The sequence below is a fragment of the Ovis canadensis genome, chromosome 11, assembly GCF_042477335.2.
Source record: "Ovis canadensis isolate MfBH-ARS-UI-01 breed Bighorn chromosome 11, ARS-UI_OviCan_v2, whole genome shotgun sequence".
In the NCBI taxonomy this organism is placed as follows: Eukaryota; Metazoa; Chordata; class Mammalia; order Artiodactyla; family Bovidae; genus Ovis; species Ovis canadensis.
Genome location: NC_091255.1, coordinates 53180280 through 53205581, shown reverse-complemented (window position 1 = coordinate 53205581; position 25302 = coordinate 53180280). Strand labels below are relative to the sequence as shown.

Genomic DNA, 25302 nt, shown 5'->3' with positions numbered 1-25302 from the left:
TCCCTTGTGCCCAGTGTGAGTCTTATAAAGTCCATGCATGCAGCTGATGGACTGCCAGGGGTTTGAACCCCAGCACTACCACTTAGCTCTGTGGCTCTGGGCAAGTCAGTAACTTCTCTAAGCCTCGTTTGTCATCTGAAAATCATGTCCTCTCCCTCACAGGGCTGCTTGCTCTGAGGAATAAAGGAGATAATATTTATGAAAGTGCCTCTTATGGGACGTGGCACACTGGAAGTTAGGAAGAGATAAGGGAGAACTCAACTCGTCGTCCTTGGAGAGTCCCAAATGGGAGACCCCAAGAGAAAGGATGACTCCCAAGGCCACGCAGATGTAGATGAGAGAACTGGTCTAGAGTTCTACCCCTGCGGCCCTGACTCAGTGCCAGCCAAGGGCACAGACTCCTGGTGGCCCTTGGAGAGGAGGCCAGGCAGGGACTTTGTTCCTCCAGACCAGTCTCTGGCTTTTGGCAACCCTTCCTTGGCAGAGGCTGCTCTCTCTAGTGCCCAGCGCTGGACTTTCTCCTCTGCCCATGAAGGCAGCCAGGGGAAGGCCCCCAGGCACTGGAACCATGGGGCAAAGAGTCGCATAGGGGCTCACCTTTCTCTGCAGGAGGCTCGGGGGTGTTTCTGGTGTCATTTTCTCCTCCCAGGGCGCCCCTTTGCTCTTCCCCAACCTGCAGGGAAGAGTCACAAAGTCCACGGAGGGGAGGGTGGTGGTGGGAGCAGCCAGGGCCCAGTGGGGTGGGGAAAGGGAGGGGATGGGAGTGGGTCTCACCAGCTCAGGCTCCAGCTGCTCCACAGAATCACAGAAAACCTCAGAGTCCTGGTCCCTGGGTGGCTGGGATTCTGAGGAGGACGGAAGCAGGGCGAGTGGCAGGAGGGAAGCCATGGAAGGAGGGGAAGGGTGTGCACCTGGGCAGAGGCACCTGTTCAGGGGACCCTCAAGATGCTACCGCAAGAGGCGCAGATGCGTCCCTGAGAGGACAGGGATCCCAGAACCTGCCCCTGGCCTTTGGGACCACAGGGGGTCTCATTGTCTGTGGGCATGAGGTGTGACAGGCACAGTGCAGCATCTAGCCTGCTCCCCTCCACACTGCCTAGAGGTCCTCCCACCTCTGACCTGGCCTTCTGCTCCTCCCACCCAGACACTGACCTGGGCTTGGGGGTATTGGTTCCTTGGGGAGGCAGGGAGGCTCTGGGGCAGCCTCAGCATCTCCATTCAGTACCTGCTCTTTCCAACCTGCGGAGACACAGCACCCAGAGGTGGGGCTGGGAAGAGATCAGGCCCCCGCTCCCCATCCTCACTTAGCCAGGGACTCTGTCTGAGACCCACCCCATCGGGGCACTAGCTGGGGACCTTAAAGGAACATCTCTAGAGCCCTGTGCCTCCAGGCTTCCCTCCAATTGAGCAGCCCCCTAAGACAGTTCTGTCAGCCTTTGTGGAGCTCCCAGCCTGGGTGCCTGACCTGTGACCCTTCTCAGGAATGTCTCCGGGGGCCTCGGCATGTCAGGGATCACCTGGTACAGGGGCTCGAAGTAACCAAACATGTCCTCTGCCACCTCGCCCAGGGGCACTGTGTCGATCACCTGTGCGGGAACGGGTCTAATGGGGAAAGGCTGGCCCCTCCCACCACTGCCCTCCTACCCCCTTGAGCTGTGCCACCTCCGCCCTGCTGCTGCCATCATATCCCTCCACCTTGTACCCAGTCAGGACCCAGAGTCAAGCAGGGGCAGGGGAACAACATGAAGGTGGAATTCCCATAGGTGTATCAATGTGCAGGAAACGTAATGGGGGAAGGGGGGCGGGTCACCTGGCTGAGAGCTTGGACACAGGGAGGAGCCTGCAGCCTCTCCCTACCTTCTGTGCCACCAACTTCATCTCGGTAATGTAGGCGGACATGGCTTCCTCCCTGCTCATCTGGCCCAGGCTGTTCCAGGCTTCCCTGGGGGTGGGGGTGGGGGGCGGAGGGCTGTGAAAGGCTGATTGACAGCTGAGGCTTGTTTGCCCAGCTGATGGGAAGCTCACCATTTGTAACGACCGATAGGGTCCCAGAACCCAGGCTGGGGGATGAGGCAGGGCCCCATGGTAGCCTGCTTGTAGTAGCTGTAGAACCGCAGCATCTCTTCGTAGGAGGGGCGGTAAGAGCCTGGCCAGGAGTTGAGAAGTGGAGAGAGACAGTATCACTCCCAGCTCCAGGAGGACAGAGGCGGGAGGAGAACCACCCTTGGCGGGGTGGTGAAGGGTCTCTCTTGGTGGGGGCAGAGATGGTGAAGGGTCTCACTCAGGAAAGATAGACAGGGGCAGGTGGCAGAGGGGAGCCCCAGGACAACATATGCAGGGACTTGTCTGCAAAGCTGCCAGGATCAGAGTCTCCTGGGAGGCAGACCCTGGTCATCTGAACCCCCAAATGCGGGTCCGCGTGCCCTCACCGTTCTTAGGCAGGTTCTGAATGACGCTGACTGCAGCCTGGAACTGTTTCTGACAGTCTGGTTCTGGACTTTCATTTTCGATACCCATCTCCAGTCCTGGGACCCTACTTATGGGCGACTCTGCAAGAACAAGACTGTGGGTGAACAGTTTCCAGGTTCCTCCACCCGCCTCCCTGGCACACGCCTCTGTAAGCCCCTGGTCCACTTTCCAGAGGGGCAAACTAAGCTCTTTAGAGGCCTGAGTGAGATGCCCCGGGAGGTCAGAAGCTGCGACTGAGGAGACTCCTTTTCCTACCCAAGGCAGCGTGGGTGTGACCAGGGTGACTGAGAGGGCCTCGGTGTGTGGGTCAGGTGGCAAGGGTCGCGGTGTCTCTAGACGCACATCTTCGACTCCTAGACAGGCGAACGGGCAAGCCGAGAGGAATCAGGGCGGGGCGAGCAGTCTCCCACCCCAGCCTCCCATACCCCGGCTCAGCCTCTCGGCACCCAGCACTCACCCTCAGGGCCCACTGCCCGGACACCTAGGTTCCCTCTTGTCACTAGTCGGAGGCTTCCTACCGACCTCTGGGCCGGGATGGGAACGCGAGGCAAGAGGGAAAACTTACGCCAATCAGAGAGCGCGTTTCAAATTTCTTCTACACCACAACCACTCAGCGCGGCCCTTTCAAGATTATGCAAATAGTTTAGTGGTGCCTCTCCAGATCAGGCGGGGCGAATCCGCGGGTTGGCTCCCCAATCCTGAACGGCCAGAGGCAGGAGAAAGCGCCCCCTGGTGGGCGTCGTGAAATGACGCTGTCTCTTGCGCCCCCTGGTGGAAACCGCGTAATCAGCCGAACCCAGGCCCCGCAGATTCGAGCCCCTCTATTCAGCCGTTCATTTTCCAGACCCTGGGGATAAAACGGGAATCAGCTCTTGAGATCAAGGGTTCTGCAGATGGGACATTGGAGCAGAGTTTTGGAAGGCTTAAGAGTAAGCCAGGAGAAGAACGAGGAAGGTCATTCCCGGAGGAAGGAATTGCAAGATCAAAGTACGGAGGAGAAGACTAGATATTCAGAAGGAATATCCAGAGAGGATATTCTTGGAGACGCAAGCCAGTACGGACGCAATCTCCAGGTCAGGGCTACCTGAAAATGGAGTAAAGCAGAAGGTGGCAAATCTAAGTCCTGATCAACTGTTTTATCTTTGGATGCCGTGCTCCCGGCCGCCGCCGAGTGGCGGTGTGCACCCAGCTCTCCGCCCCCGACCCAGGGCACTTGCTGCAGAAGAGGCAGATCACATCACACCCTTGCGCACACATACGCTGGTGGTTTCTTATGTAGTAAGTGCACGCATGACACGGTCACCAGAACCCGTATTCGACGCTAACCCACACGTTGATGTCAAGGACATCCACGCGACGAGCGGCAGCTGTCCCGGGACCTCAAACTCCCGGTGCGGGGTGTCGACCGACTCAAGCGTCCATTCCCAGGTTCTGCCGAGGACTCATCCCCGGGAGAACCAGTCAGCTTCGAGCCTTCTACCCCTCTGGGGGCGGTAACTGGCCGGGCGCGGAGAGGGTTAATCCTATGACGTCATAGCCAGAGCCTTCTTCCTTCCTTACCTTCAGTCAGTTCCCGCCCCCCCTTAACCCTCCGGTTCGGGCTTCCCTGCCTTCCAGCTCAGCTCCTAGGCCCAGGATTAGCCGGTCCGCGGACCCGATCCCCTCTGAGACCTCGGTCAGGACGGGGAGGGGGAAGTGAAAGGGGTCCTGAGTCCGCACTGAGCCCAGGTCCGGGGAAAGGAGAGGGTGTCTTCGCGAGACGGCAGCCCTCGCCCCCTTCAAAGCCTCCCCCAGCACCAAGGGGGCTCCGCATAGGGCCGGGATCCCAGGACCGCTCGGAGAACAAGGAGTAGGACTCAGGAGCAGAGGGCGAACGCGGAGACTCGGGTGCGCCAGCCAGGCCGCCGCCCCACTTGTGCGCCGGTGCCCCGCTCCCCGGCGGGGGTCACCGCCTCCCTCGCCGCTGCCTCGCGCCGCCCCAGCGCCGTCCTCGGCCCCGCCCTCTGGCTCCAGGTCCCTCCTTCCTTGACCCTCGTCCCTCCCTTTCTCCCTCCTCCCGACACCTCCTCCTCCAGACTCGCTCCCGGCGCCGCTAAGTTTCTCCGCTCCGCACCGCGCGCGCTGACCCCAGGCCCGAGGCCGGGCCCGGCCCCGGCCCCCCGACCATGCTGTGCGGTAGCTGGAGGAACCGCCGGCGGCAGCCCGAGGAGCCCCCGGTCCCGGCCCAGGTCGCAACGCCCGTAGGGCTCCTGTCCCCGCCCGCATCCCAGGAAGGCAACATCAAGAGGCCCGGGCTCCGGGCGCTGAAGAAGATGGGTCAGTGAGCGGCCGGGGTGGCTGCGGGTGGGCGCGGATGCGCCCCGGGGGTGCATCTTGGGAAGATCGGGGTGTTACGGCAAGCCCTTCTTGGGTTTCCCAGTAGGGATGTGGGGAGTTTAGCGAGGGATGGAAGGCCAGCGCCGTTCCAGAGTGGGGCGGGGTGGAGTGTCGCACCTGGGGTCACCCGAGGTCCCAGGTCTGAGCGAGGCTTCCAGGACAACTTCTGGGAGTATAGAGTGGGAGTTTGGACGAGGGCTGCGGACTGGAGTCCTAGAAGGTTGGAAGAGTAGAAAGGGAGAGACAGGCTTAGGATGCCCGTCACCCCCTCCCAGAAACCCTGTGCCCTCTAGGGTCTTCCAGCATCCTGGATTCTTGGGCCTCTTAGGGCATGAGAGTTGTGGAAGGGGCTGGCATCTCATGCCGACCTTGCAACCCTACAGTCCCCACTGGGATTAGAGCAGCCGCACAGCCCTGGAAGGACTGGTCTAACTGGTGAGAACACTGACCTTTGGGTCAGAAAGCCCAAGTTGTCTTCTTAGATTTGAGGAAGTCATGGGGGAACGGAATGCATTTGTGGTTTATCAAGCATCTCCTAGACGCAGGCCAGCACTGAGTGGTTAGGGATGTGGTGCCCATCAATCTTCTTCACCTTCCTGAGAGGTAGGTGGTATAATCCCCATTTCACAGATGAGGAAGAGAAAGTAAGGAATTTGCCCATGACCGTAGAGCTAGTAGAGGGCAAAGGCTGGCGTGTAACCCCGCACTGCCCCTGGCAGCCTCTCAGAATCTGGGCAAAGTGGGACTGAGTGGGGGCTGAGGGCTTGAATGAGGGGGCGTGTGTGTGAAAGTAATCTTTTAGTATTTATTTTCTTATCTTATTATTTATTTGGCAACACCAAGCCTTAATTCATGGCACGCAGGCTCTTTAGTTGTGGCACGTGGGATCTAGTTCTCTGACCAGAGATCAAACCCTGGCCCCTGCATTGAGGCCAGAGTCTTACAGAATCTCACCACTGGGCCACCACGGACGTCCCTGTGAGAGTATTTTATACAATGCAAAGTGCTGTAAAACTGAAGTGGTGTAGGAGCACTGTGGTCAGTAGAATAGTTAATGATGGAGAGGCTAGAGGTGGGACTGAGGGAACAGAAGGACAGGGCTGCCTGTGTGAATCTTGGGGTAAAATGCAAAGGTCTCTCTTGCCAGTCTTGCCTTCTCTTACAGCCGCAGGGCATGTAAGATCAAGTTCCCAGACTAGGGGTTGAACCCACGGCCCCTGCACTGGAAGTGCGGAGTCTTAGCCACTGGACCACCAGGGCAGTCCTTCTGGTCTTACTTTTCTCTGTCCTCCATTGTTTTTGTTCTTATTTCTACCTCCTTTCATTTGACCTGAATTTGTTGAGTGCTGTGTTCTGATCACTGTGACTGGCACTCTCCTTATAAACACAGAAGACATGCTCTCTGCCCTATGCTTCATCAATCACACATCCGTTCAACCAACATTTATTGAGTGCCTATAGTATGCTCTCAGAGAAGGTGATGGCAACCCCACTCCAGTACTCTTGCCTGGAAAATCCCATGGATGGAGGAGCCTGGTAGGCTGCAGTCCATGGGGTTGCGAAGGGTCAGACACGACTGAGCAACTTCACTTTCACTTTTCACTTTCCTGCATTGGAGAAGGAAATGGCAACCCACTCCAGTGTTCTTGCCTGGAGAATCCCAGGGACGGGGGAGCCTGGTGGGCTGCCGTCTATGGGGTCGCACAGAGTCGGACACGACTGAAGCGACTTAGCAGCAGCAGCAGCAGCAGCAGCATAGTATGCTCTGCCCTAGGGGTTCAGCAAGAAACAAGACAGACATAGCCATGGCTCTTAGAGAGCTGAAGCGCCAGCAAGGGTGTCAGACAATGAAACCAAGAAACAAGGCTCTGAAGGCTAGAGCATGAGGCTGGGGAGCCCTGACTGCACCCCGGAACTGGAGGGAGACTGGAGTAGGCCAAAGGGGAGATGCAGGGAGAGGCTGGATCCTCGAGGCCCCTGGAGGGTGTCAGGAGCTCAGGAAAGGTCTTAGACAAGAGGAGAGTAGGAACTATGTAGGGTAAGGGTGGGTTGGATGAACACAGGGATAAAACAGGGAGCCCCACTGAAGGGAGGCTGAGGGGTAGGTTGGGCAGAGTGGTGGTGGGGAGCCTCAGATGTGAGCTGTGGAACCAGAACAGATTCCAGGACTACAGGGAGGTGGACTGAGCTGGACTCTGCTGTCGGCGGGATCTGGGAGATGTGTCTCATAGGTGGCGGTATCATCCTCTGGTTTACAGGGCAGTGGTGGAGAGAATGATCCCCATGGGGAACTGAGGTGCTGCGGAGACAACAAAGGGCTTGCATCAGGCCAGAGAAGCAGCCCCGGGAGTCAGCAGCCCCTGAGGGTTACATTTGCCATGGGAGGGTCGGGGTGAAAATCCTGCCCACCTGCCTGTCTCCTCATTCCGCACACATTTGCCAAGCCCCATGGCTCAGATCATAAGGAGTCTGCTTGCAATGCAGGAGACCCAGGTTCAATCCCTGGGTTGGGAAGATCCCCTGGAGAAGGAAATGGCAACCCACTCCAGTATTCTGACCTGGAAAATCCCATGGATGGAGGAGCCTGGAAGGCTACAGTCCATGAGGTCGCAAAGAGTTGGACACAACTGAGTGACTTCACATCCGGGTACCAGGGTGTTGTGCCAGGGCTGGGGCTTCAGAGATGGAGAATACCTAGCCCTGGGGGAGAGGACAGTCTAGGAAACACTTGTAGACAAGTAATTAGTGCTAAGCCCAAGACTCAGCACCTGTGGCTGAGTAAGGCTGCACGGGAGTCCCGGGCACCCTGTGACGGTGACACTGTTGGGAACTATCTGGGCGTCAGACTGTCACCTGGGCACCCTCCCTCCCCTTGGCTGCTGCACCATCCTGTTGAGCGACTGCCTTCTGAGATAGGAATGTCGACTCCATGGGGAATGCCCCTTCCCCAGGCCTCACTGAGTCCAGGAACAGGGTGGAGGCGAAACCCAGGTGTCCTGGGGCCCAGCTGCTCAGGCCCACAAGGCCAAGGCCTGTGTCTACCACCCACGTAGCTTTCGATGCGAGCCCTGTGGCTGCTGCCTCTCCCAGAATGATCCTCAGGGCCGCGCCTGGTCACTGCCTCTGTCACACCCCTTGGTGCCGGTTGAGTCTCTCAGTTGTGTCCGACTCTTGTGACGCCATGGACTGTAGCCCATCGGGAGCCTCTGTCCATGGAATTTCCAAGGGCAGGAATATTGGAGTGGTTTGCCGTTTTCTTCTCCAGGGGATCTTCATGACCTAGGGATAAAACCTGGGTCTGGCGTCGTAGGCGGTCTCTTGACTGCGGTAGATTCTGTATCAACTGACCCACCAGGGAAGCCCCGCCCCTTAGTCCAACAGAACAGATTTTCTTTCAAATCAGGTCAAGAGGCCAGGGCAGGGAGTGGCTCAGAGTCAAAGGCTCAGAGGGGCTCAAGGAAAAGAAAGGGCTGGGAGGGCCATACTGGGGGAAACTAAGATGAAGGGGGAGGGAGGCAGCCCCCATATTGAGTGGGAGTCATTTGTGGAGCACAGGGTCCAGCCTGCTCCAGCCCCCTGCCCCTAGGCTGGGCTGCTGGCCCAAACTGTTCCTAGGAAGCCAGGGAAGAATTGAGCCGAAGAGGAGCCGGAAGCACAGCGCAGTGCTGAGCACACAGCAGCCCCGATCCTGTTTAATCCTCTCCAGGGAAGGTGCTGAGCTGTCCCCATGTGACAGATGAGAGGCTCGAGGTGGAGGGGGAGAAGTCACCCACCCAAGGCCATACGGCTTAAGCAGCAGCAGTGCCTGTCTGCGGCCAAAGCCATCATTGAATGGTGGCTCTTTATTGCCTGGGTTCCTCTGGTGGCTCAGATGATAAAGAATCTACTTGTAATACAGGAGACCCAGGTTTGATCCCTGGGTTGGGAAGATCCCCTGAGGAAAGAATTCAGGGAATTCTTGCCTGGAGAATTCCGTGGACAGAGGAGCCTGGTGGGCTACAGTCCATGGGTCACAGAGTCAGACACAACTGAGCGGCTAACACATACATACACATACAATTAACACCTTTGTCAGTTAACACCTTTGTAACACTGTGCTAATGCATTTCACATACTAGCTCATTTAATGTCACAACCTATGAAGTAGGTGGAACCAGTAACTTCATCTTATTTTAAAATGTTCATTTATTTGCACCAGGTCTCAGCTGCGGATGCAGGATCTTTAGTTCTGCCATGAGATCTCTTAGTGGTGCCATGTGGGGTCTAGTTCCCTGACCAGGGATCGAACCTGCACTCCCTGCATTGCAAGCACAAAGTCTTAGCCACTGGACCACTGGGGAAATCCCTAACCTCATTTTTCAAGTGAGGAATCTGAGATTTAGAGAGGTTCAGTAACTTAGCCCAGGATTCAAATCTCAGAAGTATCTATAGCTAAGAGAGGATTTGAGGATTTGAACCCAGGAAGTCAGCCCAGAGTCCAAGCTCTTAACACAATGAATGGATGAGTGATTTAAGCCTGGTGGGGAGGGACCGGCTACACCCCTCCCCCATATTGGCTCTGCCAACCTCCAGGGAGTGTCCTCATAGGGCTGCCCCCCAAAATACAGGATGCCCAGTTAAATGCACTTTTCAGATAAACCACACATAATTTGGGACATACTGATACTAAATTATTATTTGTTGTTATCTGAAACCCCCATTTAACTGGGCATACCGAGTTTTGCCTGGCAGTCCTGCTACCCCAGAGCCCCACCCCCACGCCTAATCCCCCGGAGCAGAGCACTGAGTGGGCAGAAGCTGCTCGCTTCCCTCTCCAATCTGTACACACCACCAAATGCCACAGGGCAAGCGTGCTCTCCCCCCGGTCTGCCCAGAACAGGTCCTGCAAGGTGAGTGGGGCTCCCGGGGGGAGGTTGGCAGCTGCCGGGGGGGTCTTCCGAGAAGCCCCTGGTCCAGGCAGATGCCTGGCCTGGGTGGTGGGCAGGGCTGGGCTGTGCCAGGCAGGGCCGCGGGGCTGGCTCTCTCCTGCATTGTGGCCCCCTCACCTCTTCTTGTTCAGCTCTGGGGAGCCCCATCTCAGCCCCCAGACAGCCTTCACCCCTGGTCTGGCCCCTCCAAGAAAGGTGATGCCGCCTTCATGGCCCTGCGTCCGCCTGGAGCAGGGGAGCACCGCCACCCTTCCCTGACTTTGTTGATGTTTTGGGGAACATTATGGATTCTGGCGCTGAGCTCCACTGAGTTCTAGCCTTGGATGTGGCAGCCAGCCTGGGTGAGGGGGACTCGCTTGGTACCCAAGGTGTGGGGCTGCCTGTTGGCTCGGGGATTTGGGTGGGAACCCCTCACCGTTGCCTGTCCCCTCCCAGAGCCTCATGGCCTCAGTCACCAGGAAAAGCTGCTCTCCTCCCTGCCCCTGTTGGCATGAAGCTGGCGGCTGTCTGTCGCTCTTGCCTGCGTGTCTCACATTCCTGCTAGAGTCCTGGGTGCCCTTTCTGAGTGTGTACTGGCACACACACACACACACACACACACAGGCACACTGCCTAGTTTCCATACCAAGCGTATCACCTTCCTCCTACCCACCGACCGCCCCCCACAGACACACAGGTACGCACACCATATATGCATACACCACCCTATACACACCTTCAGTCCTTACACACCCTGGCTTCTGCATATACACCCCATGACCAGACAGCACCTCCCACCCCTGCCCCCTCCACAGTCCTTACATCCGCCCCTGCCTTGGGCCACCCACACTCTTCCGCAGACATGTCTCGTCCTCTCTGACCATCAGTGGCCCATATCTATGAGAAGGGTGGAATTTTTTTTTAACATTAAACAAAATGTATATATATATTTAATGTATTTGTTTTTGGCTGCGCTGGGTCTTCATTGCTGTGCGAGGGCTTTCTCTAGATGCGACAAGAAGGGGCTACTCTGTAGTTGCCGTGCGCAGGCTTCTCATTGCGGTGCCGTCTCTTGTTTCAGAGCACAGGCTCTAGTGCGTGTGGGCTCACTAGTTGCAGCTCGTGGGCTCGAGAGCACAGGCTCAGTAGTTTTGTGGCACCGGGGCTTAGTTGCTCCGCTGCGTGTGGGATCTTCCCAGATCAGGGATTGAACCTGTGTCTCCTGCATTGGCAGGCGGACTCTTTTCCACTGAGCCACCAGGGTAGTCCAGAACAGTGGGATTTAAGGGCCAGAGATGAACTTGGCCTCCCACAGCCTCTTCCAACTCTGTCTCTGAGGCAGATTCCTGCACCACTCCTAGCCTTGGCCACAGAACCCCTCTGGCCCCCCCGACCGTACACAGCCTGAATTGCCCAGGGAGAAGGTGGTCACTGGGAAACTGGGGCTGCCCGTTTCCCACCACCTTCTGGTCCCTCTCGGGGCAGAGGTGAACGTTCAGCTCAGGGAGAGTGTCTGGGCCCAAGCCGATGACAGTGGGCTGAGCGGGGGACAGAACCAGCTGGAGGCCATGAGACTCAGGAGCAGGGATGGAGCAAACTACCCATCTTCCTTCCCAGGCGCTGCCTCAGTTTCCTTCTTTATCATTTATTTCAAACTCCCTGTGGACAGGCCCCAGGTGGATTAGGGTTCAGCCCCATAGAGTCTTTGGGTGAGCTCCCTCCCCAATTCTCAACACACTCCAGCTCCACCACTTATCAACCCTGCAGCCCTGAACAAATTCAGTAGCTGCCTCTTTAACAGCTTTATTGAGAATTAATTCAGCCATTTAAAGTGTACGGTGGTTTCTGGCACGTATGCTCAGTCGCTTCAGTCGTGTCTGACTCTGCGATCCCATGGATTATAGCCCGCCAGGCTCCTCTGTCCATGGGGTTCTCCAGACGAGAAAATGTGAGTGGGTTTCCATGCCCTCCTCCCAGGGATCTTCTCTACCCAGGGACTGAACCTGCATCTCCTGAATTGCAAGTGGGTTCTTTACGCACTGAGCCACCTGGGAAGCCCCTCCTGGCATATTACATCATTATTATCATTATTTTTGACTGTGCCATGTGGCATGTGAGATCTTAGTTTCCCCACTAGGTATCGAACTCGTGCCCCCTGCATTGGGAGCACGGAATTCTAACCACTGGACCACCAGGGAAGTCCCTTTATTTCTAAAAATCGTTCTAAAATATACATAACATAAAATTGGCCATGTAAACCGTTTTGAAGCAGATAATTGAGTGGCATTAATTACATCGGCAATGTTGTGCTATTTCCGAAACTTTCCCATCACCCTAAATAGAAGCTCTGTGACCATTGGGCCATAATTCCCTGTTTGTCCCTTTCCAAAATCCCTGGTGACCTCTAATTTACTTTCTGTCTCTGGATTTTTTTAACTGAGGTATAATGATATAAAATGTTTCTGTGGATTTGACTGTTCTAGGCACCTCATTTAAATGGAATCGGATGTTTGTCCTTCTGGGTCTGGCTTATTCCACTTAGCATAATGTTGTCAAAGTTCATCCATGTCGTACTTTGCAGAGATCAGACGTCACTCTTTATACGGCTGAATAATATCCCACCGAACAGATAGACCGCATTTCACTTATCCGTTTACCTGCTGATAGACGCTTGGGTTGTTTCCACCTTTTGGCTACTGATTGTCCTCATTTTTACTACTGTTATTTCATGATTGTTCCCCAGCCTGCCCAGTTGAGGTGACCAGGGTGCTGGCCCAGCCCCCTCCAGAAATGGATAGATAGGCAGAAATGGATAAATAACCCACGGAAACTGCAGGAGGTAGGCTCCTAGTGAACCTGGTCGTCCAGGAAACATCTGTGGGTTTGGGTCTGGCAGGACTGAGAAGATGTTTGCTGGGCAGCTAGGCAGAGGGCCAGGCCGCTCCCAGGATCACTGCCCAGAGCTTGGACCCTCCTCCTGACCTCACCCCCTTCCCTCTGCCCCCCTTGTCTGACACCCCATACCTCTCACTATCCCAGGGTTTAGAAGCTCAAGCAGTGGAGAAATAGAGACAGCCATCCAGGTGCTCAGTACCCGGCCCAGCCTGGCACTTCACCCTCATTCTGTGAAGCCTTTCCACTGGCAGTGTGGGCGGAGGACAGTGTGGTCCAAGGCGCAGTGTGATCTGGGGACCCTTGCTGGTAGGGCGGGCAGAATGGAATGTCACCCCTTCCCAACACAGGCCCTTGGGGAGCTGGGGTGAGAGCCAGGAGCAGGGCCCCCGTCAACATGGGAATCTGCCCCCCTGGGGGGCCAGTCAGGAGCTCAGGCTGCCTTTCTCCATGTCCTGTTTGCAGAAAACTCTGGACAAAACAGGCCCTCGGTGATGGTGACTCACCTCCATTTCCGGCCTTAGTCATTCACCAGCTCCCCTCCTCCCCATCCCCCAGCTCTGGGCTTGGCATCACAGGGCTGGCCGGGTCAGGGGAGGTGGCTCCAACTACAGAGTTTAGTTGTCATGGAAATGAGAAGTCCCCTTTCCCACAGCTGAGAAGGTTGAGAAGGGGTGGGCTCAGCCCGGTGGCACTACAGGGCCCCCTGACTTCCCTGCCCCCCACCCTCAGGAAGAGAGAATGCAGAGATTGCCCAGATATGAGGATAGGGGGCTGAGGGTCTGGTGAGTCTCTTGGCCTGGCACACGCCATGTTCTAGCTCTTTGTGTGGAAGCAAGAGGGTTCCACCTCCCCTTCCTGGCTAGGTGGCACGGAGTGGGCATTGACCCTTCCAGAAGGCCACAGTCCCAAGGACAATGGGCCTCTCTTCCATCCTTTATTTTAAAGAGAGACCCCTTGGAGCCATTAGGGTCACAGATTGGCCCCAAGGGGGACCATAGGCCATTTTATTTATTTATTTTTTATATATTTATTCAGCTGCATCCGGTCTTAGCGATGGCATGGGGGAATATTGTTGCCTCATCCTGATCTCTCCTGGCCACACACACACTCTCTAGTTGCAGCACAAGGGCTTCGAAGTTGCACTTAGCTGCTCCAGAGTGCACAGGCTCCACAGCATGTGGGATCTTAGTTCCCCAGACAGGGATCGAACCTGAGCCCCCTGCATTGCAAGGCGGATTCTTAGCCACTGGACCACCAGGGAAGTCCCCATAACCTCTCAAGGATGGCAGGTTTCTCCTCCTGCCTCTGAGTCCGTGATTCTCGATCACAGTCTCTCTCAAAGTCACAAAGTAGACTCTTTTTTTTTCCCGGCTGCCCTGGGTCTTTCTTGCTGCGACTGTCTCTAGTTGCTGCAAGTAAGGGCTACTCTTCATTGCGGTTAGTGGGCTTCACGCTGCGGTGGCTTCTCTTGTTGTAGAGCAGGGGCTTCAGTGGTTGCAGCACATGGGCTCAGTAGTTGAGCGTGCGGACTTAGTTGCCCCGCAGCATGTGGAATCTTCCCAGACCAGGGCTCGAACTTGTGTCCCCTGCATTGGCAATGGATTCTTAACCACTGGACCATGAGGAAAGTCCCACAAGGTAGGACAGATACCCAATATACCGATATCCAATCCCCAACCTGCACCTGTTGAACGAGAATCTCTGGATCATGGGTTTCGCAACCTCTCCAGGTGATTCTGACGCACAGCCAGGGTTGAGAAACCCTGACCCACAAGGCTGCTGCTCAGAAGTCAGGACAGATGGCTCAAGGCTGGGACTAGAATGCACTTAGTCCCCCAGCTGTCTCTCCATCTGCCTCACCTTTCAGAAAACACTGACTGCAAGCCTGGGTCTGGGACAAGCCCTGGGGTGAGGACATCCCAGTGCTTCAGTTTATTAAAAATCCCCTGAAATTACAATGTAGGTGGGGTGATTTAATTAAAGTAAAAAGTGTCATTGGTGGTCAGGGAAGGGGAACTCCCATTTGAGGATAGATCAGAGAAAGCTTCCTGGAGGAGTGGTATCTGAGCTGGTCCTTGAAGGACTCTGATATGAAGAAGAGATGGAGAAGGATCTTACAAAGGCTCCCAGAGTCAGGGAGAGGCAGTCGCAGGGATTTAGACTTGATTCCTCAGGTCAGAGTTTGCAATCAGGCAAGCAGGGTCCTTGAGGGATGGGGCACAAAGCCTAAAGCCAAGCCCAGTGCTGGGAGCCTGTTGAAATAAAAGGAGGATGAGAGGCCCACTGTCCTGTTTCCTTTGGCACACACAGTGGTGTTTGGGGATTTTTATTTCAATTTGATTTAATTGCCAACACTGAAAAATTTGGAGGCATCACATACAAATTCAGATTCCAGTTCTCTGGAATCTCTGGGCCCACATCCACCGCTGGCCGGCCCTGTCCTTTCCAAAGGGCGTGGACCCTACAGTTTGACTGGTTCCCACCCATTCTATTGTCCCCTGGCTCACAAACTTTAATTTTTGACCCCTGCTGAGACACATCCTAGCAAAGGGTGTGGCCCCACAGAGCAGTCAGCAGCTTGACTGAATTTTGGATTTTGCAGCAGCTACTATTGTGGTCGCCACTTTATGAATGGAGACCTGGAAGCTTAGAGCAGTCACAGGGTAGTGCCACCATGGCTGTGTAAGTGACAGAAATGACAGAGCTGGGATTTGACTCCCCGAATCCCACTCTGTCCTAGGTCCCCAGGCCCAGGGTGGTTGCAGGGAGGGGTAAAGAGGATAGAAGAAGGAGCAGAGGGGTCAGTGTGCTGGCCAAGGACGAAGATGCTGGAGCCTGACCTCCAGGGTTTAAAGCCTGTTTCCACCACTCCCCAGCCATGGAATTCTGGCAAGTTCCCGAAGCATCTCTGCACTTGTTTTCCCGTGTGTTAATACATGAGTGGGGTCTGGCATGTAGTAGGTACCTTATAAGCGTTTTGTTGTATTAAGGAAGAGGGACGCTGTGACCGGAGAGCACATGGGGTTATAACAGTGTCTGGACAAGGGGGACACCCAGTGTCACAGGAGATCATGCTTTCTGCTGGGCCTCACCAGGGCATCTGGAGGTCAGCCCCAGGCTGGCCAAAGCAGGGCTGGGCCTGACCTGCTTGGTCTGAGACCCTGGAGCCAGAGTGACCTCCTTGTCCTTGAGAAAGCAGAAGTGAGGAGCTTGGGTTGCAATAAGAAAGACTTAGGTTGGATAGTGAGACTACCCTCTTGATGATCGTTGGATGGAATGAGTGTGAGCAAATTCCAGGAGATGGTGAAGGACGGGGTCACAAAGAGTTGGACACGATTGAGCAACCGAACAAAAACCACCCTATTGATGGTCAGAGTTTTGTCTCAAGGGAAAAGGCTCTTGATAGCAGATTCTAGGCTTGAAGCCTGGAGGGCAGTGGCAGAAAAGGTGACCTTTAACAGGCTGGAGGCCCAGGCAGTGTCTAGAGCAATAGCTCTGTTCTGAGGCCTCCAGGGGAGGCTTGGGAGGAGGGCCAGCCTGCTACTGGCACCCCTTCCAGGGGGCCCTGGGTTGGACACAGCGAGCACAGGCCTTGGGGCCAAAAAGCCTAGAGCCAAAGCGGGTTCTACGACCTGTTACCTGGAGAGGAAGAGACGCTTGCGGAAGTCCGCCCAGACTTGGGGCCTGCTTCTCCCTGCTGGGGAGCTGGTTAGAACTCCAGGGTACCCCTGGCCTCCCGTCCCCGCAGGCCTGTCGGAGGATGAGGACGTGCGGGCCATGCTGCGGGGCTCCCGCTTCTGCAAGATCCGCTCGCCGACGTGGCAGAAGGAGCGGCTGTACCGGCTGCAGGAGGACGGCCTGAGCGTGTGGTTCCAGCGGCGCATCCCGCGTGCGCCTTCGCAGCACATCTGTGAGCGGGACCAGGGAGGGCATGGACGGGCTGGGGACAGCGGCGGCCTGGCCCCGTTGCCCTGACCCGGCCGCGCGCGGCCCGTTCCTCTCCGCAGTCTTCGTCCAGCACATCGAGGCCATCCGCGAGGGCCACCAGTCCGAGGGCCTGAGGCACTTCGGGGGCGCCTTCGAGCCTGCGCGCTGCCTCACCATCGCCTTTAAGGGGCGCCGCAAGAACTTGGACCTGGTGGCGCCCACGGCCGAGGAGGCGCAGCGCTGGGTGCGTGGTCTGGGCAAGCTGCGCGCGCGCCTCGATGCCATGAGCCAACGCGAGCGCCTTGACCAATATCCTCCCGGGGAGTGTGGCAGGCGGGCATGGAGGGGCCAGCCCCATGCCGGGGGGACTCCCAGCCCCAGGAGAGGCGTGGCTCCACTCTTAGGGGCCCTGAGATTTGGTCTTCAGAACTGAGAGTGGCGGCCAGGCATCCCCTGGGGAGCCCGGGTCCCACAAAGGATGCGCTCCTACGGAGCTCAGGCAGTTCACAGGCTGAGAGGAACGCACAGTTCCCAAACTGGGAGCCCCCAGGCGGGAGCGGTTGAGTGTGTGTGTAGTCGGGGGAGATTGCCTGTCAAGTACCTGTCAGCTGGGGGCGGGGCCCAGCCTCTTGCGGGTATTTCCTGAGCACCCACACCTGGATCCACTCCTATCTGCACCGGGCAGACTCCAACCGGGACAGTAAGATGAGCTTCAAGGAAATCAAGAGCCTGCTCCGCATGGTCAACGTGGACATGAACGACATGTATGCCTACCGCCTCTTCAAGGTGGGCACCTGCCGCCACTCTGACCTCTGCTCCCCCAGCCACGGGAGTCCTCAGTTCCCTTCCCCCGCCCCACCCACACCCCAGGCTTTTGTGGAGAGTGGCCTCTTTCTGCAGAAAGGCTGCATGTGGGCCTTAGTCTACCCTTTCATGCAGGGAAGCCACTGAGCCAGGTTGGGAGCCTGGGCCCAGAGCTCCTTCCTCACCCTCAGGCAGAGCCCAGGTAGTGAGGACTTCGGGCTCATGGGCACACGCGTGAGCACACCCCCTCCATTGTGGCATGTGTGGCACCTCCACACGTGACTGTGTACACCCTATGTGTGGGAGGGGCCCACAGGGGTGGGCTCTCCATCCGTGGCCTAGTTGGAGCACGCGGACTGTGTGACCCTGAGGGACAGCAGGGCCACGGCACCTGTACTCCTGGACGGACGTGCCACGTGGACTGGACCATGTGCATTCTCAGTTGCGTGTTGCTCATTGACCTTGGTGTGAACATGTGAGAACAGTACGGCATACGCACCAGAGCGGGGGTGCCGGCATAGAGGCTCAACCCTGCCTGAAGCTCACAGTTTTTCCTCCCCCATCTTGATTCTTGGGGTAGGCAGAGGGATAAGCCCTGAACCCAAGAGACCGTCTTTAGAACCCCGGCCCTGCGATCTAACAGCGTGAGTCTGAGTGAGACCTGAGGCCTTGCCAGCTCTGTTTTTCCACCTGTGAAATGGGAGACATCACCTCCTGTCCCAGCCGTGGTGGATGACGGGGGTGTGTACAGAGCATGGATGTGAGAGCACCCTGCTCGTCCAGGGTGTTGTCTTCTTCTGAGCCTCTCCCTCCTGCCCTCTAGGAGTGTGACCACTCCAAAAATGAGCGGCTGGAGGGGCCTGAGATTGAGGAATTTCTGCGGCGGCTGCTGAAACGCCCTGAGTTGGAGGAGATCTTCCATCGGTACTCGGGAGAGGACCGCGTGCTGAGCGCCCCTGAGCTGCTGGAGTTCCTGGAGGACCAGGGAGAGCCCAAGGCCACCCTGGCCCACGCCCAGCAGCTCATCCACACCTATGAGCTCAACGAGACAGGTAAAGAAGGGTCTGACAGATGGGGTTGGGGCCAACGCAGCCCGGGGCTTGGCGTCTGACAGGTCTGGGTCCCCAGCTAAGTGGGCTCTTCTGTTCTTGACTGTGGGCGCCATCTTGGGCAGCTCACCTCACCTCTTTGAGACTCAGCTGCCGTCTCTGTAAATTGGCATAGTAATGTATCTTCCTCACAGGGTTGAGTTGAAATTAAATGGCATATCTCGGGAGTCCCCTGGTGGTCTAGTGGTTAAGATTCTGGGGTTTCACTGCGGTGGGACCGGGGTTCAACCCCTGGTCAGGAAACTGAGATCCCAGAAGCAGTGTGGCATGGCGCAAAAAAAAACAAAACAAACACCCGGCATAACTTATGTAGAGTCCAGTCAGTAGACAAGTGCTCATTATTACTAAGCTGAGTGAGCTTTGAGATTTTGGGGGCCAGACACAGGGGTCCCTGCATAGCCTGATGCTCTCTTCTGCCCATTTTCTGCAGCCAAGCAGCATGAGCTGATGACACTGGATGGCTTCATGATGTACCTGTTGTCCCCTGAGGGGGCTGCCCTGGACTCAGCCCACACACGCGTGTTCCAGGACATGGACCAGCCCCTCGCCCACTACTTCATCTCCTCCTCGCACAACACCTACCTGACCGATTCTCAGATCGGGGGACCCAGCAGCACTGAGGCCTACGTCAGGTACCACAGTGCAAGGGTGGTGGGGTTGAACAGGTCTGGGAGCCGGTTTGGGGGCGATAAGGGGCTCAACTCCCACTGTGGGCTTCCTGGGGCCGAGGAGGCCTGCGCGTTGCCCTGCTCTGCGCCACCCACAAGATACTTTGTCTGTCCGTCCGTCTGTCCGCAGGGCCTTTGCCCAGGGATGCCGCTGTGTGGAGCTGGACTGCTGGGAGGGGCCAGGAGGTGAGCCGGTCATCTATCATGGCCACACCTTCACCTCCAAGATCCTCTTCCGAGACGTGATCCAGGCAGTGCGAGAGCATGCCTTCACGGTGAGCCCCGGGACCCCCACACTCAGCCCCAGAGCCTTGCCGGCAACCCCAGCTGATCTTGGTCCCTCCAAAAGAACCGCCTGGGACTTCCCTGGCGGTCCAGTGGTTAGGACTCCACGCTTCCACTTCAGGGGGCATGAGTTCAATTCCTGGCCGGGGAACTAAGATCCTGCATGCTGTGCAGTGTGGCCAAGACAAAAACCAAAAGAAACCCCTGCCCAGAGACTCACTTTCACCAAGTGCTGCTGGGACAGCTGGCCAGTGGGGTGGAATAAAGCTGGACGAGAGGCTCCCTTCTCCTACCCTTATGTTTAGTAATTGTATGAAAATCATAAAATTTCCAGAAGAAAACCATGTGGGTAGGGAAGGACATTTTAATCATGACTCACAATGAGGAAATCATAAAAGAGAAGCTCAGCGTTGCACCTGCATAAAATTGCCATGTGTCAAGCTATAGGAATCTTTCCATCAACAAATAATGGGCTGGGACAAAAAATGTGCAACCTAAACGGCATGGTCAGTGTCATTAACATATAAAGAGCATCTATTAAAAGAAACATTCCTGCACCCCCTCTCAGCTCCCCAGACAGTCCACCCTCTTCCCCGGGGCCCCAGATCTGACCTCTGCCCCCCATGGACACACTGACCCCGGTGTGTCCCACACCCACCCTCTCAGCCTCCCCCAGAGTGGGTTCTCCAGACTTCTGCCTGCCTGTCCTAAAAGGGGGTGGGGGGCTGGGTGCAGCAGGGGTCCTGGTGGGGGAGGGGCGAGCGTCTCTGAGCTGCTGCCCCTCGCCCTCCCAGGTGTCCCCGTACCCCGTCGTCCTATCCCTTGAGAACCACTGCGGGCTGGAGCAGCAGGCTGCCATGGCCCGCCACCTGCACACCATCCTGGGGGACATGCTGGTGACACAGACACTGGACCCCCAGAATCCTGAGGAGCTGCCATCCCCAGAGGTAACACTCTCAGACCCCCAGCCTGGGCGGGGGAGGGTCTGGCTCCAAGGTCGACCATCCACCTTTGTGCAGGACCCCTCTCCTCTGTCTTAACCTTCTGGGGGGTTTTTTGGCCGCCTTTTGCGGCATGTGGGTTCTTAGTTCCCAGACCAGGGATTGAACCCACGCCCCTTGCAGTGGAAGTGCGGAATCTTAACCACTGGACCGCCAGGAGAGGACTTTCTGCCTTAACCTTCTCCTGTGTCGCCGTTCATCTGACATCCGCCACCCGGTGGTCTTGTCACTTGTCTACCTTCCATTTTGGCTAGATGCCTCCCACCCTTGCCCCTGGCATGCAAGGCCCTCCATGACCTGGCCTGACCTCCCCACCCAGCCTCCTGCCCACAGAGCCCCTGCGGGCTTGGCCGTTGCCTTGTTTGACACTGTCTCCTCCACCTGGAGCCCCCGTCCCAGCTGCCTGTGCTCGCCAAGCGCCACCTGCTTGGAGTCTAGCTCAGTAAAGGGCCTCTTCCTGTGGCCTTAGCAACTTCCTCAGCGCTCTGGCCAGAAGTGGTCCATCTTCCTCTCTCCCAAACCCCAGAGCATTTTATCTGCCTCTTTAGGACATTTATCCTTTTGGGGTTCTTGGAGAAAACTCTCCTCCTACTCCCAATCCCAAATTACACAGGGAATCTGGGTTCACCTTTGTGTGTTATTTGGCTTTTTTTATTAGTATGAAAAAAACATACACGGTAAAATAAAAAATAGAGCATACACAATGAAAAATGGATTTTCCTCCACTGTTGCTCCCCTTGTCCTATTTCTGAAGAAGTGGTTACCTTCAATGGTGTCTTGTATATTCTTCCAGAATTTTCCATGTGTCTATATACCTATATACCTGTGGACAGTGATCTTCTCTTTCAAGTGGTAGACAAAGAGGATCCTGTGAACACGTGTTCTACCTGCATTTCTTTCATGCGAGATCTTTTCTGAAGACAGCGCCTTCTCTTTCATCCCTGAGCTGCCTTATTCATTGTATTGGCTGCCTTGCAGTGTTCTGAGGCTTGGAGGCACCTCATTAGCCAGATCCCTCGGATAGTTCCGTAGGCGCCCTCCTAGGTTTTTTCCTGTTAGAAACATCACTCATATGTGTCTCTTTCCCTGCTCACCACCCCAAGCCAGCCCCTCACACGGTGGTGTCTGAATGATAGACTGACACAGAATGATACAGGGGCAGGAGAGCTTCATTCTTCCATGCTGGATCTACAGAGGCTGAAAGGCCGGGTCTTGGTGAAGGGGAAGAAGCTGCCAGCCACCCGGAGTGAGAACGGTCGCATCCTATCAGAGCGGGAGGAGGAGGATGAAGAGGAAGAGGAAGAGGAGGAAGTGGGGGCCGTAGAGCAGAGGCGGCGGGTGAGTGGGCCAGCCCAGGCTGGGCAGGCACTGTGGAGCGTGGGGACAGGTGGCCGAGAGAAGGGAGGCGGGAGGATCAGGGGGCTGGAGCCGGTGGGTGGGGGGCAGACCCCTGCTGAGGCTTGTCTCCCAGGCCAAGCAAATCTCCCCGGAGCTGTCGGCCCTGGCCGTGTACTGCTGCGCCGCCCGCCTGCAGACGCTGCGCCCCCCACCGGTCCCGCCCCAGCCCTGCCAGGTCAGCTCCCTCAGCGAGCGCAAGGCCAAGAAGCTCATCCGAGAGGCAGGTGGGAGCCAGGACGTGGGGCATCTGAGGCAGGAGGGAGGTGGGGACCAGCGGACTCCGGGTGGGTGGGAGATGCTGACGTTGATCTGGAAAGGAGAGTGAAAGGGCTTTGAGGGCAGTGAAGAGAGGGGCTTAGGGAATGAGTGCCCAGCACCGGGCCAGGTATACATGCAAGAAGAGGGCACTGGGGCAAGGGGGACTGCTGTCTGCCTTCACGGGCTCACAGCCTAGTCCGGGGCCAGACACAGACGGATAACTGCGGTGCGAGGGGGATCCACTGGGTCTGACAGAGGCTGGGGGAGTCCTGCAGCGGGGGGAGGAAGGAGCCAGATGAAGAGGGGGAGGGGACTTCCGACTGGAGAAGCAGGTTGTCCCAAGGCCTGGAGGTGTGACATACACGGAAGGGTTCCTGGAACCCGAGGCGGGGCTGGAGGAGTGTTTGTGGGTTGAGCAATAAAAGATTGCAGCCTGGGGCCAGGGGCTCCACCCACGGAGTCAGGAATGTGGGGACTCCGGGAGGAATGCAGTGCCAGGCTGCGGGAGGGGGTCCCTGTGCCTCTCTGGACTTCAGGAGCCTCCTCATGAGGACTCCCTGCCTCCTCATCAGAGAGTGAGGAAAGGGGGAAGCAGGAGCTGGCGATGGGCGTTCTGCCTGTTCCCAGCTGGTCTCTTGAGGTAGCGGGGGTCGGGGAAGGTGGCTGACAGACTCTGGCAGCCAGTGAGCGCGTGATACCCCAGCAGCCACCACAGTCCCACCCCACCTCTCCCCCAGGGAACAGCTTTGTCAGGCACAATGCCCGCCACCTGACCCGTGTCTACCCGCTGGGGCTGCGGATGAACTCGGCCAACTACAGCCCCCAGGAGATGTGGAACTCGGGCTGTCAGCTGGGTGAGTGGGGGCAGCAGAAGAGGGGGTGGGCAGGGGCCACTTTGTGGGGGTGCGCCTCTGGGAGCCGTGGAGGCCCCAGCGGTGATGGGGCAACACAGCTTTCCATAAGTCAGAAACATGAGTCTCAGTCATAACAATTATTAAAAGACTTGTCAACGGGTCAGTGGGGAAACACAAATCAGGGTTGTTGGTTCTTGCCAGTGTAAAATCTCAATTTTTTTATGAAGGTAGAAATTAAAAGGGCTTCCCGGGCGGCGTAGTGGTAACGGAGCCGCCTGCCAATGGAGAGACACAGGAGACGCAGTTTCCATCCCTGGGCTGGGAAGATCCCCCCGGAAAAGGAAATGGCAACCCATTCCAGTCTTCTTCCCTGGAGAATCCCATGGACAGAGGAACCTGGAAGGCTGCCATCCATAGGGTCGCGAAGAGTTGGACACTCCCTTGTGCCTCTAACACACACACACATACACACACAAAGAGGCAGTCCCCACTAAGGCCACACCGACAAGAGGGGGCTCTGGAGGACACGGAGCCTCGCCGAAGGAGAGGGGTGTGCCCCTTGAGGAAGCTAGGGAAGCCTCTCTCTGGCCTTGAGGGATTCCAGCCATGACGTACAGGTGATAGTGGGGCTGGGTCCCTGGCTGCCATGATGCCCCCAAGCCATGGTGGGGGTGGGATGGTACGCCCACCCAGGCAGGGGGACCCTCTCTGGAGAGAACCAAGTCCTCTCCATACAAAGTCTGTCTGCGGGGAGGGCAGTGAGCCCCTGAGACTGGGCAGTGAGGAGAGGGCCACTAAGAGGTCCTGCCTTGCCCCTGCTGTGTCCACAGTGGCCCTGAACTTCCAGACACCGGGTTACGAGATGGACCTCAATGCCGGGCGCTTCCTCGTCAACGGGCAGTGCGGCTACATCCTGAAACCTGTCTGTCTGCGGTCGCCCAACACAACCTTTGACCCTGAGTGTCCTGGGCCCCCCAGAACAACTCTCACCATCCAGGTCAGAGGCCTGGGCCCTGCCCTGCCCGGGGTCCCCTCTTTGGGGGTGGCACCAGCCCGAGGACAACGGAGGCCTGGGGAGGGCCCGGGAGGGTGGTGTGAGCGCCTCAGGCCGGGCTGCAGCCCCCCCCACCCTCCCCGCACAGGTGCTGACGGCGCAGCAGCTGCCCAAGCTGAACGCCGAGAAGCCCAATTCCATTGTGGACCCGCTGGTGCGCATTGAGATCCACGGGGTGCCCGCGGACTGTGCTCGCAAGGAGACCAACTATGTGCTCAACAACGGTGCGTGGGGGCCCTGCTGTCGGGCTGGCGGGCCACAGCGAGCGGAGGGAGGTGCTGGTTGGGGCTGGCCCTGCGGGCTCTTGACTGCCAGGCCTGTGCCCTAGGCTTCAACCCCCGCTGGGGGCAGACCCTGCAGTTCCAGTTGCGGGTTCCGGAGCTGGCGTTGGTCCGGTTTGTGGTAGAGGATTATGACGCCACCTCCCCCAATGACTTCGTGGGCCAGTTCACGCTGCCTCTCAGCAGTCTGAAGCAAGGTTGGTGGGGGTTGGTGGGGGTGGCAAGGGATGGGGGTTCCGGGCCTCCAAGACCCTGTTCACTGGGGCCGCCCATTTCCTCCGAGAGCCTGCCCTGAGCCAGGCCACCCTGGGGGTGGGATGCGGTCTGCACCCTACATGCCTGGCCATGCGGGCCGCTGGACAGAGAAGCTGATGCAGGGCTACCTACCCTCCCCGCAGGGTACCGCCACATCCACCTGCTTTCCAAGGACGGAGCCTCACTGTCACCGGCCACTCTCTTTGTCCACATCTGCATCCGGGGCTGAGCCACCTTGGGTTCTGCAGGTGCCAGTCTGCGTCCCATGCCCTCCGGAGTGGAGGGGGTGATGGAGGACCAGCCCCTCCAGCCTCCTGCTGAGACTGCCAGGCTCTGTCTCAACTGGGTGCTGGGGGCTGCCTGCACCCCTCCTGAAGAACAGGCTCCTTGCTCCGGGCTGTGAGATGGCCTCAGCCCACCTGGTTGTCGTGGCTTATGAAGAGCCAGGCCTGGTGCTGCCAGGAGACATAGGGAGCGGGACTCGTGAGCCCTCGACCACTCTCTGCTCCCCAAAAGGGCCATCCCGGCCTCCTTCCCACAAGGAGTCCAGCCACCCCCCCCACCGCCCCCCCCCCGGCATCACCCACCCGCTAAGGTCCTCCTTCCCTCTCCAGCTCTTGAACCCGAGCTCCCTTCCTCTGTTAAAGCAAGGAGGGAGAGGGAGGCTCAGCTCTGGGAAGACCTAGGAGTCGGTTTCTAACTTGTCCTAGAAGAGCCCTGGAGAGGTCAGTAGAACAAAATAAAGCAGCTAGTTTATTTTA

The 25302-nt window shown here is 57.3% G+C and overlaps 2 protein-coding genes across 10 annotated transcripts in view; one reads left to right on the top strand and one right to left on the bottom strand.

Moving 5' to 3' along the window:
* The window catches only part of ACBD4 (acyl-CoA binding domain containing 4), an 11106-nt gene extending 6647 nt beyond the window's left edge, over positions 1-4459 (bottom strand). For 2 of the 8 annotated variants that reach the window (XM_069543666.1, XM_069543668.1), the window contains exons 1-10: positions 3554-4458; positions 2927-3316; positions 2725-2822; positions 2430-2549; positions 2026-2146; positions 1858-1942; positions 1466-1586; positions 1153-1239; positions 775-845; positions 598-673 (exon numbers count right to left, since the gene is read on the bottom strand). In XM_069543666.1, coding sequence (XP_069399767.1) covers positions 598-673; positions 775-845; positions 1153-1239; positions 1466-1586; positions 1858-1942; positions 2026-2146; positions 2430-2517 — 649 coding nt within the window. In that variant the 5' untranslated portion in view covers positions 2518-2549; positions 2725-2822; positions 2927-3316; positions 3554-4458. Of the gene's footprint in view, positions 1-597; positions 674-774; positions 846-1152; positions 1240-1465; positions 1587-1857; positions 1943-2025; positions 2147-2429; positions 2550-2724; positions 2823-2926 lie in introns of all 8 variants that reach the window. The other 6 variants (XM_069543671.1, XM_069543672.1, XM_069543669.1 and 3 more) reach the window with 5 other exon arrangements.
* On the top strand, positions 4068-25302 carry PLCD3 (phospholipase C delta 3). 2 transcript variants are annotated; one of them, XM_069543650.1, is made up of 15 exons: positions 4068-4785; positions 16396-16557; positions 16655-16883; positions 17231-17360; positions 18202-18430; positions 18918-19119; positions 19286-19430; positions 20235-20387; positions 21636-21779; positions 21913-22063; positions 22835-22951; positions 23782-23948; positions 24094-24229; positions 24334-24483; positions 24685-25302. In XM_069543650.1, the coding sequence occupies exons 1-15, from the start codon at positions 4635-4637 to the stop codon at positions 24768-24770; spliced, it is 2352 nt and encodes a 783-aa protein (XP_069399751.1). In that variant the 5' UTR covers positions 4068-4634; the 3' UTR covers positions 24771-25302. The 2 variants fall into 2 exon arrangements, with proteins under 2 accessions (XP_069399751.1, XP_069399752.1); XM_069543651.1 differs by lacking the exon at positions 4068-4785 and adding an exon at positions 9622-9734.